At 42.4% G+C, this 18,052-nt stretch overlaps 1 protein-coding gene across 3 annotated transcripts in view; it reads left to right on the forward strand.

The window, feature by feature from the left end:
- Nucleotides 1–17,299, forward strand: part of daam2 (dishevelled associated activator of morphogenesis 2) — an 85,629-nt gene extending 68,330 nt beyond the window's left edge. The window contains exons 12-26 of one of the 3 annotated variants that reach the window (XM_029493105.1): nucleotides 1,061–1,119; nucleotides 1,258–1,442; nucleotides 1,686–1,985; nucleotides 2,331–2,438; nucleotides 4,013–4,042; nucleotides 5,686–5,792; nucleotides 6,727–6,811; nucleotides 7,105–7,211; nucleotides 7,872–7,960; nucleotides 9,980–10,148; nucleotides 10,977–11,084; nucleotides 11,388–11,448; nucleotides 11,699–11,830; nucleotides 15,532–15,702; nucleotides 15,845–17,299. In XM_029493105.1, the coding sequence (XP_029348965.1) occupies nucleotides 1,061–1,119; nucleotides 1,258–1,442; nucleotides 1,686–1,985; nucleotides 2,331–2,438; nucleotides 4,013–4,042; nucleotides 5,686–5,792; nucleotides 6,727–6,811; nucleotides 7,105–7,211; nucleotides 7,872–7,960; nucleotides 9,980–10,148; nucleotides 10,977–11,084; nucleotides 11,388–11,448; nucleotides 11,699–11,830; nucleotides 15,532–15,702; nucleotides 15,845–16,057 (1,924 nt within the window). In that variant the 3' untranslated portion in view covers nucleotides 16,058–17,299. The remainder of the gene's footprint in view (nucleotides 1–1,060; nucleotides 1,120–1,257; nucleotides 1,443–1,685; nucleotides 1,986–2,330; nucleotides 2,439–4,012; nucleotides 4,043–5,685; nucleotides 5,793–6,726; nucleotides 6,812–7,104; nucleotides 7,212–7,871; nucleotides 7,961–9,979; nucleotides 10,149–10,976; nucleotides 11,085–11,387; nucleotides 11,449–11,698; nucleotides 11,831–15,531; nucleotides 15,703–15,844) is intronic. The other 2 variants (XM_029493106.1, XM_029493107.1) reach the window with 2 other exon arrangements.
- Nucleotides 17,300–18,052: the final 753 nt, after the last annotated feature.

Here is an 18,052-nt window from a genome sequence, read left to right on the forward strand (position 1 = left end):
ATGCAAACGCATAGCCACGTGCTGCGCTGGCTCGGAGGGGAGCGGGTTAAAACAACTGTTAAAACAAACAGAAGACAAAGCCATTCATCATCTGTGGTTTCTATGACGATTGCTGTGACTAATCATGCATGTACTTGACCCAAAATTAACAGTCTTGTACAAATCATCCTTTTCCACTGCTATGTAAAGGCATTTCTTTGACTTGTCGACAATAAAGTCATTGTGTACTTTTGTTTCAATGAGTTGGATGATGACTTGATATGTAATTGCTGTCTTTGTAATCAACAGTCAGACAGCCCTGTTTAGTAACACAAACACTTAGAAGATCTAAATTGATAAATTTGCTCTAAAACGACCTGTGGATTTCCTCGTGTGAGTTGATTGCAAGCATTAAAGTGTGAATCATCACCACAGTGAAGTTATATCCTCATTGGCAGACGGACCTCACCCTTTTTTCTTTTCAGTAGTTTGCTCATTCATTCTCAGTTTAGTTTTAATTTCTTGTTTATACTCTGTGTTTAGTAGCACTGAAACATGTCTATTCTCCCAACTTCAGCTGTGGCTACCACCGATGCTCAAGGTTTCTCTTTCCAGCCTTTATTCATCCCTCTTTATATCTCAAAAGATTCCATTCAATCATATTTTCATGTTTCTTTCATTCAACAGATTTCAGTGTTTTCTTTCTAATTCCTTCATGATAAACCTCACCACCTTCTGTCAGTTTTGCGTTGGGATGTAACTGTAACCCTGTTTTCACCTCAAGTCGTCTGCAAAACTAAGTGCAATCATTTAGGTTTGGCACTAATGTTTGACAATGCAGCTTAAAAGAGCAATCTGCCTCAACCCAGTCCATGCTGGTCGCCAATCTGACCCACAAAAAGAAAGTCAAATATGATTGTCATCAATGGCTTTCCACTCTAATGATTAAAATGTTTAAGCATGACTTGGGTTTGACTGCAGCAGACTCCAGTTTGCAAGCGTTTTTGTGCAAAGCTGTCAATGTTCTACTCTGTAAGTCTGTTTCCGTAGTTGCTCTGAATTTTGTCTGCCTGCTTCACAGGTTGGTCAATGAAAATGAGGTAAAACAGTGGCGAGACCAAGCAGAGAAGTTCAGGAAAGGTAACACTGGTTTGGTGCACACTTTCACTGCACTCTGCAGGTTAAAAGAGAAAATGCATCGTTAAACTTCCATCAATCCGTTCGTCAATCCAAATGTCAGAATCTGCATGATGGGCCCATTTCTGTTTTCCTCTTTAGATCACGTGGAGCTGCTAGCTAAACTTGAGAGAAAGGAACGGGAGTGTGACACCAAGACCCAAGAAAAGGAGGAGATGATGAAGACTCTGAACAAGATGAAGGACAAGCTTCAGCGTGAGGGTGTGGAGCTGCGCTCAGCCAGGGAACAAGTCCTGGACCTCTCGTCACGCATCAATGACATAGCTGTAAGTGCGGCTGCTTTATAAATCGTGATACAAAATGAGATACAAATACACTGAACTGAACCATTAATACAGTATATACTGTAGTTCTGTAACATGTTAAAGGTGTTTATGTTATTAATACCCTGTGGTCATTTTCAATGAACCCTGCATGTTACTTGGAGATGAAAACACATGTAACTTCCATTTAAGTTACTGTTTGGTAACTGTATCTATGTTTATCGATGTCTGTTAACCTTCCAATAGGGCGGCAGCGTGTCTTTCCCGCCTCCTCCAACACCTGGCGGCCCTGTGGCACCGTCTCCACCACCTATGATTGGTGGCTTTCCTCCACCTCCTCCGCCACTGCCCTTTAGCTGCCCTCCTCCTCCTCCACCTCCCCCCCCCCCAGGTGCCCCACCTCCTCCACCAGGAGCCCCTCCCATTTTTGGAGCTCCGCCTCCCCCAATACCCTCATCCTTCAGCTCAGCGAGTACCATGCGTTCCAAGTCCATCCCTCAGCCTTCTCATCCCCTGAAGTCCTTCAACTGGTCTAAACTAGGAGAGGTGAGAGAAGACATCTGTACCGATGAACTACTGCAAACCTATATTTAGATTGTTTTTTATCTTTTTAAAACTACGAGAAGACCTTCATTGTGCATATGAACAGCTCAGATGGACTTTTGGTGAAATGTAAAATATGGGATCTTTAGGACCAGATCTTTAGGGGCCAGAGATTTCATGACTGTGTTTTGTTTTGTTTTTTTTGTCACAAGGTAAATGCATTTTATAAGCTTAATGTAATCGTAGTGTGCAAAATCGCACTGAAATGGCGCAGAGCTTCCCTTCAGTGTTAACTATGTTCATCAGCACTAAAGTGTTAATGTCTTCCATTCCTTCACCTTTTTCCAGAATGTGATCAATGGCACCATCTGGAATGATATTGATGACCTAAAAGCTTTCAAGATTCTGGACCTCAAGGACATAGAGAAGATGTTTTCAGCGTACCAGAGACAGCAGGTTTGCATTTGTGGATTACAATATTCCAGATAATAGACTTCTGATTTGAATTTTGTTGTGTCAGGGTTTTGTTGAACATTAACATACAGACACAGAAGTCAGTTAGATGCCTGTTTGAATAACAGAGTTGAGTAAGAGTGCATTTCAATTTTGAAGTTTGCCTTCAGCTTTCTTAAATGTATGTGCATTTGTGTGTGTATGTGTTTGTGCGCACGCTCATGTGTTTGGGTGAGCGTGCGCGTGTGAGTGCTGGGTTGAAGGGTGGGATGTTGTGAGAGGACTGTTGAGGGTCCAGCTCCAGGCTATCAGGAGCTGCTGTTCACTGCAGCACACCTGTACTGTAGAGATGCCACACACCTCAAGCTTTGCCTTGTATCTGCAGAGCATTTGTGTGAGAACTGGTGAACTGACCAGGTGTTCATGGGCTCATGAATCAGGGCAATACAAACAAATCAGTCAACTATACTGAAGTCACAAGTACAACGATACAAGAACCTTTTTCTTTGAGCTACAGCATCAGAATATAGAGGCAATCCACTGAGTCGTGTTGAACCAAGAACTAATAACGTAATTGCCTGTCTTTGGGCATAACAGCTGAGTGAGCAACAAGCTAATTACATAGCACTTGTCTTATGATAATTTTGGCTTCAAATGCATACATTTATATATTTTATCACCTCAAATGAGTTTGAGTGGAATGTTAATGTGCCCTTATTACTTTCTAAAGATCACAATTTTAGGATTCAATGCTAGAGCAAAACAGAATCTCTAAAGGCATTATACGTACTAAAGCCCTGTATAATGCATTTTACTGGCATGCTTAAAAGCACCCTGACAGCACTAAAAGCACAACTATTTTTCACAGTGTTTTATTCAAGAGTTATGGGTCATGTAAAGGCTTTTGCTGACAGTGATTTACTGTGGGTATTTATTTATACTGAGAAGGTTTTTACTGGCACTGGCCAGTGGTTAAATGCAGATCTCTATGAATATAGCCGCATTAAAAATCCGACATCTTCCTGGCTTTAACAGCTCAGTTCCATTTGGCAGGGGCAAGATTCAATTCAACCAGACAATATTGCAAAGTTTATACATAGCATAACAGCTTTTTTATTTATTTTTTTATTTTTTTTAGATATTTCTTATTTCTCTTCCTTCAAAATGGGCTTTTGTTTACATTTTCCCTCTGTAGGATTAGTGACCACACTCATTTTTCTTATTCTTGTTTTTACATGTCAAGACAGATGTAGATATAATCAAACGAATGCTTTATAACAACCATGACCTCTCTTAGACAGAAGCCAAAACAGAACAGACTTTAAATTCTTTTTTGCTCCCTTACGTAACACAGAGATATTTCAGATTTATAGATGTCATGAGCTCCTGATACTTGGGCAGTAACCGAATATTGTGTTTCTCACAAAGGGCTTTCCAGCTTTAGCTTGTAGTGTGCATATTTGTAGTTCTTTGCTCTAGCTCCCACTTTTTCTGCAGTGCTAATCTTTGCATGTGTTTTCAATTTTTTTTTTTTTTTTTTGTGTGCGTGTCTCTGCACTCTCCGACTGCCTGGGCAGGACCTACTCACTAACCAATCCTTCAAACAGGTGAGTTAACAGTTTTCCAGCATCTATTATTGTTTTCTGATGGTCTACATTGCTCTTTCACTTTCATTGCTATGCAGCAGCCAGCCAACAGTTCAATTTCAGTGTTTTGGCTTTACAGCCCACAACATTATTGTTTTAGTGTAGTCTCAGAGCTCGCATTGAAATGCAGCCCACCAGTCGAAGCAGCTGTTCTCAACAACAACAACAACAAAAAAAAAAACTCAGATGAACCCACCGACACTAACTGCCCAAACTGCAGCCAAAGTTAGTAACTGACTGGTGAACACAGTCAAGCAGTTGGATGCCAAACAGTATTTTTCCCTGAAGCTTAGGAAACCTTCGTCAGGTAGCCTTGACTATGAGTCCAAAAGAATACAAATGCTGTTCTATGTCTGCTATATGTATAAATGGACAACTTTTTACTGACACATTTACTATAGCATATTAGTCAGTTACAGCACGTTTTAAACTTATTTCCTCTTCACTATATGAATACATTTTGTGCAGAATAGAGCCAATGAAAGACGGTGTGTAGCTGCTTGGCTGTAGGCCTGGACACTTTCCCTTGGTAAACGTACAGAAACCGCAAATCAAAATGGTGCATTAATCTTCATCATCGTCACTGCATAATTGTTCATCATCATCTCCATTTCCATTGATTACTATCATTACCATCATCGTCTTTCATTGCCATAATTGTGATAATTGTTCATCATGAAATAAGCAGGGAAAGCCTGCATGTTAAGAAAAAGCCTTAACGTTCATGCTGATTTGCACAAGTGGGGCACACCTGACCACATCTGATCAAGCCTCTTAATACGTGCTATAAAAGATCAAGAGGCTGGTTTCCTGTTACTTTGGGCTGAGTGTAAATGCTGCATACAAGCTGGCAGAACTGCCTTCAGTGCATGGGCACAGTCGGTTTTGGCAAACCCAGCTTAAGTGACTGGGAGTTGTCCCCCTAACCCAGTGTCAACCTCAGTCTACTGCCAGGCAGCATGGGTCAATGCGGGCATGGAAAAATGACACTTCTGTTTTACGTACGTCATAACCAGCAACCTCAAAGTGGACATTTTCTGGTGAGCAGGAAACCAGATCAGACCGTAAATAGAACATGTTTAACGTGCAGCCCCAGTCAGTTTTTCACAAACATGTATTCTTTCCCCTTGTGGATTTTTTAATTTACTACATTTGTGCGACGCTTTCAAAAATATCTGACTGGCCTGAATCCATTTTTGAACAGTGATTCCTTTTCCTCTGAGACGTTTATAGCCCCTCCTGCATTGTGCTTGCAGTGGTGACTCAAAAAGATCGCCCGCCCCCAAGAGGTTTTTTTTTTTTATTACTATTATTATTTCCACAGTTTTGGAAAAAAAAAAGTGTTTTCATATGGCAGCAATCCAGGGTTTATAATTTTTAATGAGGCATACATTATGGCTTCTGAGAATTGATGCATAACACTTGACAGATGCAGTCAGTGCAAAAGCAGGTCAGGGAACTTGACCTGAGGCCAACTAAAGTATTTGGCAGGAGTGCAACGTTTTTGTCTGCACTTTATGATGGTGGTGATCAAATCGCAACTGGCCTTGAGAGCATATCAGTATGGCTACAAAGTTAATGTATTTCTGTCTATGTTTCTGCAGAAAGAGACAGGATCTATGGATGACATATATGTCAGCACGAGGAAGGTCAAAGAACTGTCAGTTATCGATGGACGACGCGCACAGAATTGTGTCATCCTGCTTTCAAAGTAAGAGCCCCAGAAAGAGTGATGAATTGCTCTTCACAGTAAGCAGCTGGTTACTTTCTGCTCATGAGATTAACATTTTGAAGAGATGGCACATGTACAGGCTGATGTGAAATAAGTGACACAGCAGTGTTTGGGTCAGGAGGTTGAGCTGTAACTCAAGTGTGGAGCCGCCTGAGGCAGGTGCTCCCACACAGGAAATGTGTTTTATATAGACACACAAGGACATCTGTCCGTGTAATTGAATGATGCTTTTTTTTTTCCCAATAGGAAGTGAGAGCCGTATATAACAGAAACCATAGTGCAGTAGAGGGGGCATCTGACGAAGTAATGTTCAGATTTCAACAAGCAATTTCCTTTTTTTTACGTGCTACATTAGCCACATGAAGCCATACAAAATCAATTAAGATACATAATTGACCTCACTACTCCCAAGGGACAAAGTGTCCCTCTATATCTGAACTGAAATCAATTGTTATTACTAAAGACCGACCTGATAACAAACTATCTCTATCGCCTAACAGCAATGAATAACAAAGCTCTTTAGAGGATTTGAATCCTATCCCCCTTCACCAATCAATAAACAGGCTTTCTACGGCCTCTCTGTGTCTGGCAGACCTGAAGCGTGGCCACTGAACTCGCTCTTGTGTCAATACCACAAGACCCTGAGGGTGCAAACTAGACCCAAATAGGGTCAGCAGTTGGTCAATACAGCTTTGATGCACAGACCAACAATGCTGTTATCGATCCCGTCCGAGCACACTTAACTCTGATACACTTGGATGCATTGAAAACAGCTGGCAGTGCTTACACTGGATCGGGCCAGATTTCAGAGTTTTAGTGTCAGCCAGCTCCCAGCTTTCTGTGTTGTGTGTTTTTTCTGTATTATCTGGTAATAAATTAAATTAAAGCAAGTGTCAAACCCTTCCCTTGACAGGTTAAAAATGAGCAATGAGGAGATTAGGAGGGCGATCCTAGAGATGGATGAGAGAGAAGAGCTAGCCAAAGATATGCTGGAGCAGGTAAGGTTCAATAATGATCATGTACATGTAAGACAGCAGTACAGTAGCAGGTCTTGTGATCTCTTGTACGGTAGGTTGGATAGATTAAACCAATAACCATGCGTTTGATTGATAGGAAAAGCTAAAATATCCAAAATATTATTGTTGTTGTCGGTCGCCATGACGTTCCACACTCTCACCTGTTTTATGTCTTATGGTTACATGGTTCCAACTCACAATGAATAAATAGATAACTGAGTAGTAAACATTTGCATGAACATCTGGATTAACAATGCTCTTGTTTGACTTTGTAGCTGCTGAAGTTTGTCCCGGAGAAAAGTGACATAGACCTGTTGGAGGAGCACAAACATGAACTAGAGCGCATGGCCCGGGCTGATCGCTTCCTCTATGAAATGAGCAGGTAAACAGGACCGTAATAAGACAGATGTTAGCGCTGGTCAGCGTCTCACGGGCTGTGCAGATTTTGTGCTGAATGAAGACATCAGCCAGTTGAGCACAAATAAATCCAGAAATATTGAAAAGCAGAATGTGTATTCGGTAAGAATGAAGCGGTAAGCGGGCGCTGGAAGAACAAGCCTTAAACTTCAGGGCGATTCATCATTTAGCTGAGAAATTAAGTCATGGCTGCCCTTTGACTCTCCATCTTAGTGGAGACATTTTAAATCAGCGTCTTAGTCTCTTTGTACAGAATAATTAAACCTATTAATTTCCCATTTAGTGAAATAGTACTCATGTCTGCTCTGTTTCCGTGTGACCACATCTCTTTTGGTCAGAAAAATACATCATTTCCTTTTTTTCCACTGCTTAATATCCCTGGTCCCTTTTTTTGTAATTCCGTCTCCCCTGGGTAAACCTTTGGGCGTGTCAAACTCATTTGTCAACGTTGCAGCTTGATGGGAGCCTAGTACATGATAAAAGGTCCATGACAACTGAGAGAGGGAGTTTTGTTTGACCGGGTGACTTCTAGCTTTGAACTTAACACTCCCCTGGGTTAGGTTTAGGGTTGCTTACCTCCCTTTTTTCTTTTTCTTTCCTCTTACCTCTCTTTTCTCTTCACCAGAATCGACCACTACCAGCACAGACTGCAGGCTCTGTTCTTTAAGAAGAAGTTTGCAGAGCGTCTGGGTGAAACCAAGCCTAAAGTTGAAGGTTAGTACAACTCAAATGCCATAAAAGGCAGAGGAAGCAGGAGTGCACACTTTCAATTTATTTACTATTTAATCTGCACTGCATAACTTTTGTCACCCCCCTTTGGCAGTGAGAGCAATTACACAGACAGCGCTTTCCAAAAATGCAAAACCACATTAACGATTGTCTATTTGTCCTCAGCATCAGTTGATTTCTGTATCTATTCTTTATTTCTGAACATCAAGTTTTGTTTGTTTGTTTTTTTTGTGAACTAATTTGTCTTGAATGTCACGGACTGTAAAATGTCATGTAAAAGTGCTGCACTCCTGCTTTAAAGGATCAGACTATTATATTTACTATTTTGCTTGCTGTTGACATATCCAAGAAAAGACCAAAACCAACAATCAGCATGTTAGACACTTGTGTCATAGAGCAGCACTGCTTTCCAGAACTGTTGAAAACACATCAATTGGGGACATGGTGCGCTGTCGCAATGGACACATTCACTGCAATTAATTTGGAGTCCACCCAGTTTCCTGCTGCTTGGAATATTAACCTATGAAATAACTATTTTATTAATCCACTTGAAGTGGAAGTGATAGGCTAGAGGTCTATTTATGGAATTTGTACATACCAGCACAAACATGGCGCAGCAAAATCTTTTCATTTGAAGAAGGACATTAGTTTATATGCTCTGTTTTCATATGTTGCATACCACTCTGAATAGCATGTGTTCAGCTTTTACCACATATGTTCTGTAAAAGGTTTCACCTAAAGACAAAGAAACAAACTAAAAAAGTCCCAAATACTAAAGGTGGCATCAGCTTTAAACATTTCGACCACTGCTCGGTATGTTATGTGAACACACGTGTGTGCATGGTGGGATCAGTGGCCAACTTTATATTGGCCCTCTGCTGCTATTCCCTGGAAGCTGGCCTTCAGGTTACCAGGGAGGCTGTTTTGGAAAGCTGGCCCTCATTGAGAGGGGAGAGCCTCACTCGTAAACACTGCAGCTCATTCCAAAGACTGGGGAAAAAGTGCATGCACACTGGTGTGTCCCGCCTGTGCTGCAATATTGCCTGTTTGGGCCATAGCTACTTGGAAGGCCTCTCTGGTGCTTTATTGCATCTCTGGGCTGTGACGAGCCCTTCACTTTGTGCCGTCAGTGTATTGTTTGCAGTGACTGCTGAGTGACATGTTTTTGTCTGTTTGGTATCCTCTGAGATAAGTATCTTCTGACATACAGTATTGGCTGCCAGGGATGGGAGGAACATACCAGCAGTGAGTTTGAGTATTGACTCAGGCCACCAGAATATTTGCACATGGGTCCAAATGTTCCCAGACCACACTCTTCATCGATGCCCGTAATAGAGTTCTCTTCTCCTTCTATGATTCAGGCTACTCTGTCATATAGTCAAAACGAGAGCATGTTTCTCTGGACCACCCAGCATGTTCAAAAGAAGCTTTTAGAAGACAGTGCAGTGTCCAGCCAAGCCTTTCTGCATCCAACAGAGCACCGTTAGCACAGCCAGAAGAACGGTTCCCATGCTGCATCACAGCAGAGAACTGTAACGATAACAAAATGTATTATGTTAATGATCTTCACATTCACACTGATGTTTCTTCTGTGGGAACCACCTGCACTGTGCCAGACAAGTCTGTTGTGCACGGGGTGCAAAGAAATGGCGAGCACAAGGTTGTGTTTGAAATATTCCTCTCCCCCATGCTGTCCCACTGTTATATGCGTGGAGTTTGATGGGTTTCCCCACTGAGCTGCCCAGGTGTTGTGGGGAATATTGATCAATGAGGGATGTTAAAAACTGAAGGAAAGGATGAGAAACTCTGGGCCACATACAACTGAGGCTTAGGTTTGCATGTGTGTCTGCTGGGGCTGTGTAGAGAAACAGGATGGAAAGGAAAGGAAATAGGCCAGTTTATTATGTAAGATGGGAGTTTCAGTGACGCACTGAGCAAAGTGCATACACATGTCACCAACTGTATGAACTTTCCAGCTGCCTCTCTCTCACCGTTCTCCTCCAGCCATCCTGAATGCATCCAAGGAGGTGGTTCAGAGCAAGCGGCTGACTCAGGTCCTCGAGGTGGTGCTGGCCTTTGGCAACTTCATGAACAAGGGCCAGAGAGGGAATGCTTATGGCTTCAGGGTCTCCAGCCTGAACAAGATCGCTGACACCAAGTCGAGCATAGACAGGTGGGTTATGGGGACTATGAACTGAACTTTGAACAAATGCTTAGAGCCCCATTGACAGATTCTACAAAGGAAGGCCATACTTTTTAGTGACATCACTCAGTCAAATTTAAATCAGTTTGCCAAGTGAGTTCCTCATTTTCTTTGATGTCTGCTCTTGTACAAAATCATTAAAGGGTCCATATAGTCTAACATACAAGATGCATATCTAAGATACAGTGAAAGATCCCAAGGTCTCGGTCAACAGAGAAATGCTTCCAGAAACTGAGCCTTTGTGATGTCACAACAAAGCAGTCACCATTTTCAGCCAACCTCCACCAAACTATAACCAATCAAACAGGCATAGGCATATAGGCATAGTACACTCACTCCGTTTGTATCATTTCCATCATACATGTTTTTTTTTTTTTTTTGTGATTTGGTGTAATGATAAATGTTACACATATTGTATCATTTCCTATTGAAACAGAATGCTAAAGTATATTGAGTTATCATCATCCAGAACTGAAAGCACATTTGTCCACAGATGAAAAAGAGAAATTCTGGCAAAAACAATATCAATACACTTATTTCAATATGTAATGAGATGGTACATTAAATATGACATGACTCGGAGGTTCTAAAGTGAATGCAGTGCTAAAGAGTCTTAAACTTGCATTCTATCTAATGGCCACTGAGCTGAAACATGTTGTGACTATCAGCTGCAATGAATGAGCAGCCTAACGTTCAGAGAGAGAGAGAGTGACAGTCTTTTCTATTGCTCTTCAAGAAGTCCTGTTACTGTAAATAGATTACTGGAGGTAAAGCTGACTTGATTGATTTATCCAACAGGAATATCACCATGTTGCACTACCTGATCATGATCTTTGAGAAGAACTACCCAGACACGTTGCACATCCAGGAAGACCTCAGCAGTGTACCAGAGGCTGCCAAAGTCAAGTGAGTCCACAACATTTAGTCCATTAATGCTCCAAAGGAAAATCAGTTGACCCTACGCTATCTTTTTCAGAGACAAAAGAGACTTGCTCTCAGCATTAATTACATGTAACGCCAATCATTTGTGTGTTGGTAGTATTATTTACTTGGATAAATAACTTTGTAGATTTGTAGATGAGTTTAATTAGAATTAGCACTTTTTCAGTTTTTGTGAAATCAGAACACAAATTTTACTGCAGACTTTCAAGTGAAATGGCAAAGGAAGATTGTTGCCATATCTTTATCTCTGTTATCTCTTTCTCTTAGTTTGGCCGAGTTGGAAAAAGAGGTGAACAATATTAAAAGTGGACTAAAGGCTCTTGAGGCGGTGAGTTGTGCTCGTTCCCTCCCATTGGTTTCTTCTCTTGTCTGTAATTATGTTTGCAGGCTGGGAAGAGACGGACAGCAGTGCAAGGTGTTTAAACACTGGTCATGCTCCATGTACTGTAGCACGTGTTGCATTTGCTGCCACACACAGAAAAAAGGGGCTTGTGTGCGCCCAAGTGGCACCTCATTGAACGTCATTTGAATATCTGGAGTTAAGCATTTGGTGTTGTCTGTTTGCCCATCCCCTCCAGGAGCTCCAGTACCAGCAGAGCAGGACAAGGGAACGTGGGGACAAGTTTGTGGCTGTGATTGGTGACTTCATCACTGTGGCTGGCTTCAGCTTCTCTGAGCTGGAGGACCAGCTTAGTGAGGCCAAGGACAAGGTACTGACCGATTCAAGCACTCAGATGTACACAGAGGTGTTTGTGAATGAGAGGAAAGATCACACTGTGCATGCAAGTTAACGTGTCCATGTGGGTGGCTTCAACACATCCTTTGCTAGTAGTCCCCACTGCGAAGCCTCCATGGACAGACAGAGAGGAGGGAGGGAGGAAGAGGATGATAAATTACTAAAGAGAGAAGCTGTGAAACCTCTGTGCGTCCCTCTTAGTCCAGTCTGATGACTTCAACAGTGCCCAGTGGGGCCCACCACTGACAGATGACCCTCTGTTCCCCCTATGTGTTCCCTCTGCATCTGTCTTCTTAAAAGTTAGTGCTTTAGATCCACACTCTGCATGACCAGGAGAAAAGGCCTTTTGAACCCTGATCCTTCATATATTGATGTATGTTAGGAAGTGTGTAAGGTGAAGACATCAGTGGGACTGCCAGAATCCCAAAGTAAGACAGTTTTTCCACGATTTATGTGAACATGTTATTTATTTGCAGGCCTTCAGTGCTCTGTTGTACATCTAGCATCCTGGAACTATTGAATGCAGACATTCTACTTGAGGCATGTCTTTTTCCAAAGTAATTCAAAAGTGTGGACTTGATGTGAGCAAGAAAGACAGGACAGGTCATTGGTTTCCATGTAGAGCAAGGAGGAGAGTGGTTTAAAAAAAAAAAAAAAACTGCAGGGAGAATGAGCCAGTTGTGGGACGGACGTCAGGGGAAAAGTGTTGGAGCAGAGCAATGGTTACTCCTGTAAAACAAAAGAACCTGTGTTCACAGGCCCAGACTCTGAACGCACACTTCTCTTTACACAACTGTGCATCAGTGTGTGCATGTGTGGTTGGTAAATGGACAGTCTGACGCATTAACTCTGTGTTTGTTGAGGCTCTTTGCTGCTCTGTTAGGTTTCCAGTGGAATACAAATATGAAGGTGTGGGTGTGCACCCTGTGTTTTGGTCTTCAGGAGGGAGAGCAGCATGACTAAACAGAGCAGGCGGTCCGCTGTGGCTCATAAAACACCGTGGCAGCTAAAGTGTGTATGTGTGCCCCAGAGTAACACACATACCCCAGACACTACTACATACATTACAAAGGATTACAGCCGTCCACGGTTATGTGGGTCATTGGGACAGAGGTTTTCAGAGGCGAGAAGGGATTTCGCTCTCCTTCATCCAGAGAGATTGATCGGATTTATACTTAACACATCCACATCCCTCACATCAACATGTTCTCAGACAATATAAGACTTTGTCTCTGTCCAAGATCAAACCAGAAAACAGCAGGGAGTGCTCCATGTGTGTTGGTGGAAGAGAAATTATGAGCACCAGAAGTAAAGAAAAAATATCTTGATCAGTCACTAATTTAAAGAACCAAAGCGCTTGGATGGATTAGAACACTAAAAATTAACCTTTGTGAGTCATCAGTATGCCTTACTCCATTTATAATTCATACAATCAGTGCCTTTAACAGTTTTGGCCCGTTTGCTTCAGCTTGTGTCGACTGCACATCGCTGCCAACAGTTTCACAAAGAGCACTGAGCTGGTTGTCTCTTTGTCCAAATGGTTTTCCCACCGTACACTCTGCCTGTGATTTGTCTGCTTTAGCATAACAAAATATGAAAAGGAGTTAGATTTGTGTACTTTCTGAAAGCAATGTATATGTGAGTTTTCGTGTGGGTTATACACGTAGAAACCCCTGAGTTGTTCGTTTTAATGGTTTGGTGTTATTTTTCCTTTTGTAAATGCTTTTCTTCTAACCTTGTGACGTCTCTTGTTGTGTGCAAAAACAGGATGCACCACATGTAACAGCAAATTCATTTTAATCCTTAACAGCCTCTGACCGAAGCTGTGCAGAAACAGACTTCACGTCGCAGTTTTTCTCCACACCTTAAATTATTATTATATAACATTTTTGTACATGTGCTGGAATACTGAAAGACAAGCATGGCTCATTTCTTGTGGTCTACATTGGATTAGTGCCTGTGGATGGTGCAGGAACAATTCAAATCAGAAGTAACTAGAAGGGCACACAGAGAGCCCAGAGCCCTTAAGGCCAATTTTTAGTGACTTTACCTGGACTACAGGGGGAAAAAAAACAAGCTATAGTAAATTATCTGGATTTACTTTAACTAAATGATTAAAATTTTACGGGTTCCCTGAGGCCCATGTTCCATTGGTTCAATATTTTTGCCTAATCCCACAGATAAAGGAACAGACATTGGTGAAAACCACATTGATTTCCTGCGGACATGTCTAACATATCTCCCCAGCATCTCTTCTGTTGGTAAACAGATGCAGTTAATTAAGTTTCCTTTAAGTACATTTGCAGGATTGAAGGGGAAAAAAAAACAATAGCTCATATTTATGTAGTGGGTGAGGCAAAGGTCACAGGCAAGTCCAATAAAAAATAAGTGTCTAAAATGTTCTCACTTCAACATACATGGCCTGGAAATATGAGAGATTAAATACTCCAAGAATACAAAAAGGTGATTTCACTCACAGAGGTGGTGACTGTCTGTGTGAGATGAACTGAATCTGTTCTGTGTGTGTATGCACGTGTACTTTTCTGCATTTCTGCGTGTGTTTTGATTAATTTAGCACAGATCCGAGGAGACGAGAGGAAACAGATACAGATACATAATTACAGGCGAAAGACAAGGATGACGGTGGAGGTTGCCAGGGTGACCAACCCATAATCACAGGACAGTTTTGAATCCTCTGAACAAGCGCCAGCTCCTTACCAACACCAGAACCACATACAGTGTACTATCCTCTTAAATGAATGTCTCGAATAATGGAAGAAATCAGAGGTCTCATTTGAATCCAGTGTGTTGGAGCAGGAAACATCTAAAACATGTAGGACAGTAACTCTCCAGGACCGGATTTAGAGACCTATGGAATAAAGGAATGTAGAATGATGATCAGAATAAGAACATAAGAACAGAATATATCAGAGCAGGTTGAGTTCTGCCTGGGGCCTCTCTGTGTGGAGTTTGCACGTTCTTCCTGTGCCTGCATAGGTTTCCTCCGGGTGCTCTGGTTTGTCCCACTTATACCCGTTCATATCTGTATATCTCGATGTGATGGCCCTGCAGTAGACTGATGTCCGGTCCAGGGTGTACCCCACCCTCGGCCAGAACGATGGCTTGGATTGCCACCCCCTGTGACCCTCACGGTAGAAAATGAGAGAGAATTCTGTCAAGTGACTGACTGGAGCTTAATGATTTCGGCCTTCCGGCCTTGCCTTATGTTTAAGGGCATTAGCTGGACCTATGTATGTGTCCTGCTGTGTACTGCAGTACAAAGCTCTCTGTGGAGGAATGTAGAGGACTTTTGGCTGCAGGTATCGTCCTGGCAGAAAGCGCTGAACAGCTTGAGCAGGGTGGACATATGGTGGTCAAATCATGCAGTCATTCTCCCATCTTGTGTGTTCTTGTATGTGTGTGTTCCTACAGTCTTAAAAACATCAAGTGTGAATAGAGGCATATGAATTTGAGAGATGATTTGTGTATGACTCACACACTTCACCATAGGAGCAAGGAAAATGATGCAGGATCTGGGTTAGAACAGCTGACACACACACACAAAGGCAGAGACAGTAAAGTTGCTGCCTCAGCGATGTCCATCCTCATCGATTAGTGTGCGCTGGATTTATATCAAAATGTAAAAATTATGTTTTGTTTTGTTTCTCTGTGCAGTTTGCCAAATCTCTGAAGCACTTCGGGGAGGATGAAGGGAGGATGCAGCCTGATGAGTTCTTTGGGATCTTTGACACATTCTTACAGTCATTCAACGAAGCACGGCAAGACCTGGAGAACATGCAGCGACGCAAGGATGAGGAGGAGAGGAGGGCACGAATGGAGGCCATGGTGAGAAACCTGACGTATTCTCACGTTTCGATCCTAAAAAGATTGTTCTCTTCACTATCATTGATTGTCAACTGGGATTGTTAAATTTTCATCCATAATTTCTGCTTCAGGAATCTAATATTGATATGCTAATCTTTTCCAGCTCAAAGAGCAGAGAGAGCGTGAACGGCGAGCCAAGAAGAGCGGAACGTCAGATGAGGTTGGCGGCGAGTTCGACGACCTGGTTTCAGCTCTGCGGTCGGGCGAGGTCTTTGACAAAGACCTGAACAAGTTCAAGCGTAACCGCAAGCGCTCTGTAAACCAGCTCGTGGAGGGTGGCGGCCGTGAACGAGCTGTCACCAAGGTCAATTACTAGGCAGGGAAAACGAGGAGTAAGAAGAAAAAAAAAAAAAAAAAAAACCCAAGACACACCTAAAATCTTCCATGGTGTCAATCTCTTAGCACCTTTAGTCCAGGTCCTTCAACAGTGACCCGTGACATTGGAGAGGATGTGAATGATGGCTGCACTGGACATGTAGTGGCATGTTATGGACAGCCGCGACACTTTTGAAGGATGCGACACTCTCCTCCGATTGGTCTTGTAAAGCTATTTCCAACCTGTTAGTCCTGGAAGTTGTGTGATGTGAGCAGATAGCAGTGTGGATGGATAGACAGACCACTGTGACACATTATCCCATGTCTTTTGACCGTATCCTTTTAACACTGTGCTCAAGCTTCTGGCACTCTTTCACTCACTTTCTCGCCGCTTTTTTTCTCCTTCACAAGTCCTTGTGTTCTTCGGTAATTTGTTCGGTGCTGAAGCAGGTCCATCTCTTTGCTACCTGGGTCTTAAACAAACAGGATATTGGGATCAGCCAGTCAAACTGTACATAGATGAGGGACCAAGCGAGAGGTTTGGACAAAGGAATATGAAGGTACTTCAGGCAGAAAGAAACGAAACAAAACAAAAGAGCAAAAAACAGAAAGGTCGGGGGTGTTAAGCCATAACCATGGGTACTTCAAGTGTCCCCCTGGAATGTGTTCTCAGCCACAGCATGATTTGGATATTTGTGAACTTCCAAGAAGATTGTGGAGACACCAAGTCCCAGAATGCTTCGTAGGCTTGTTAAAGACAGAATGATCCAAGATGGGGCAGACCAAGGGAGGAGGGGTTAGCACTTCAACACCGAGGACGCATCCCAATGGCTTCCTCTGAAACACAGCATTCCCAGGCATCATACACCTGCACCCTGAGCTGCAGCTGCTCCCAAGGAAGAACCATGACTCTGAGCAGGTGTCGCCTGCGGCACATGGGTCAGGCCTCCCTCCACTCTGCAACGATTTCAACATTGATCTGGCATGAAGCAGTGCCAAAGGAAAGAGAAAAGAAATGTACTTGTATTAATACAAAACATATTGCAATTAGGCCTTGATATATATTTATATTTAGATGAAGACAAGCTAATTGCAAAGATGTAGAGGTTTTTTTTTTATGTTTTCATGGGGTTTTTGTACACGCAATTCATTATTTGTTGGTGTTGCAAGTTCACATTACTGTTGAAGTGAATTTCTATACATTTTGCGCTTTATGTAAAAAAAAAAAAAGAAAAAAAAAAAAACATTATTGCTTGTCCTTTTCAAACCTGTATGTTTGCACTGCAGCTGCCCTGATAAACTTTACACTCACAGCTGTGCACATGACCACCCATCCTTTACCTAAAAGGTAATGAAGGAATGACATGGACTAATTGGATCTTTAAAGGCACAATCTCCAGTTAGTTTACAGTGCTCTTCCCCGCTCATCTGTCTGAATGTGTGTACCCTGCAGTCTCTGCTCCATTGTCTGCAATAAAAAGGCAGGACACACAGGCTCTTAAAGGATACTGCACAGACGGGTCTCATTGCGCCTTTGGTGACTCTCATCCATAGTATGAGTGGGCTGTTTCACTGGTGCTAAAACATTTGATCTCTGGGCAGAGTCATCGGTCCAGGCAAACCTCAAGTGAAATGAATGCTTTGTCACCAACATTCATCACACACTACCTGTGTTTTTGTTTTTGTTTTGTTTTGTTTTGTTCCTTCCAGCTGGTTTTGTTATCAAACTGCCCCAAGTATTGAGTCCGTGACTGCAAAGTCGAGCAACAGCAAAGAACCTTGTGTGTAGGAATGTCTTATTGTGGCTCAATACAGATGTTTAGGAGTTATCGTCAGGCCGCTGACAGGAACAATCCCTCCAGCTTCTCTCAGATGTTCGTTTAGATGTGGTTAGGCCTCATTTCTATGATCAGTTCACTATCACAGTAACAAGTTAGCCTCGTATGTCTGCACCAACCTGGGCCACTCTCCTTTGAGTACTCACTAACATGTATGG

This window comes from Echeneis naucrates, chromosome 22 (genome assembly GCF_900963305.1).
Source record: "Echeneis naucrates chromosome 22, fEcheNa1.1, whole genome shotgun sequence".
NCBI classification, from domain to species: Eukaryota; Metazoa; Chordata; class Actinopteri; order Carangiformes; family Echeneidae; genus Echeneis; species Echeneis naucrates.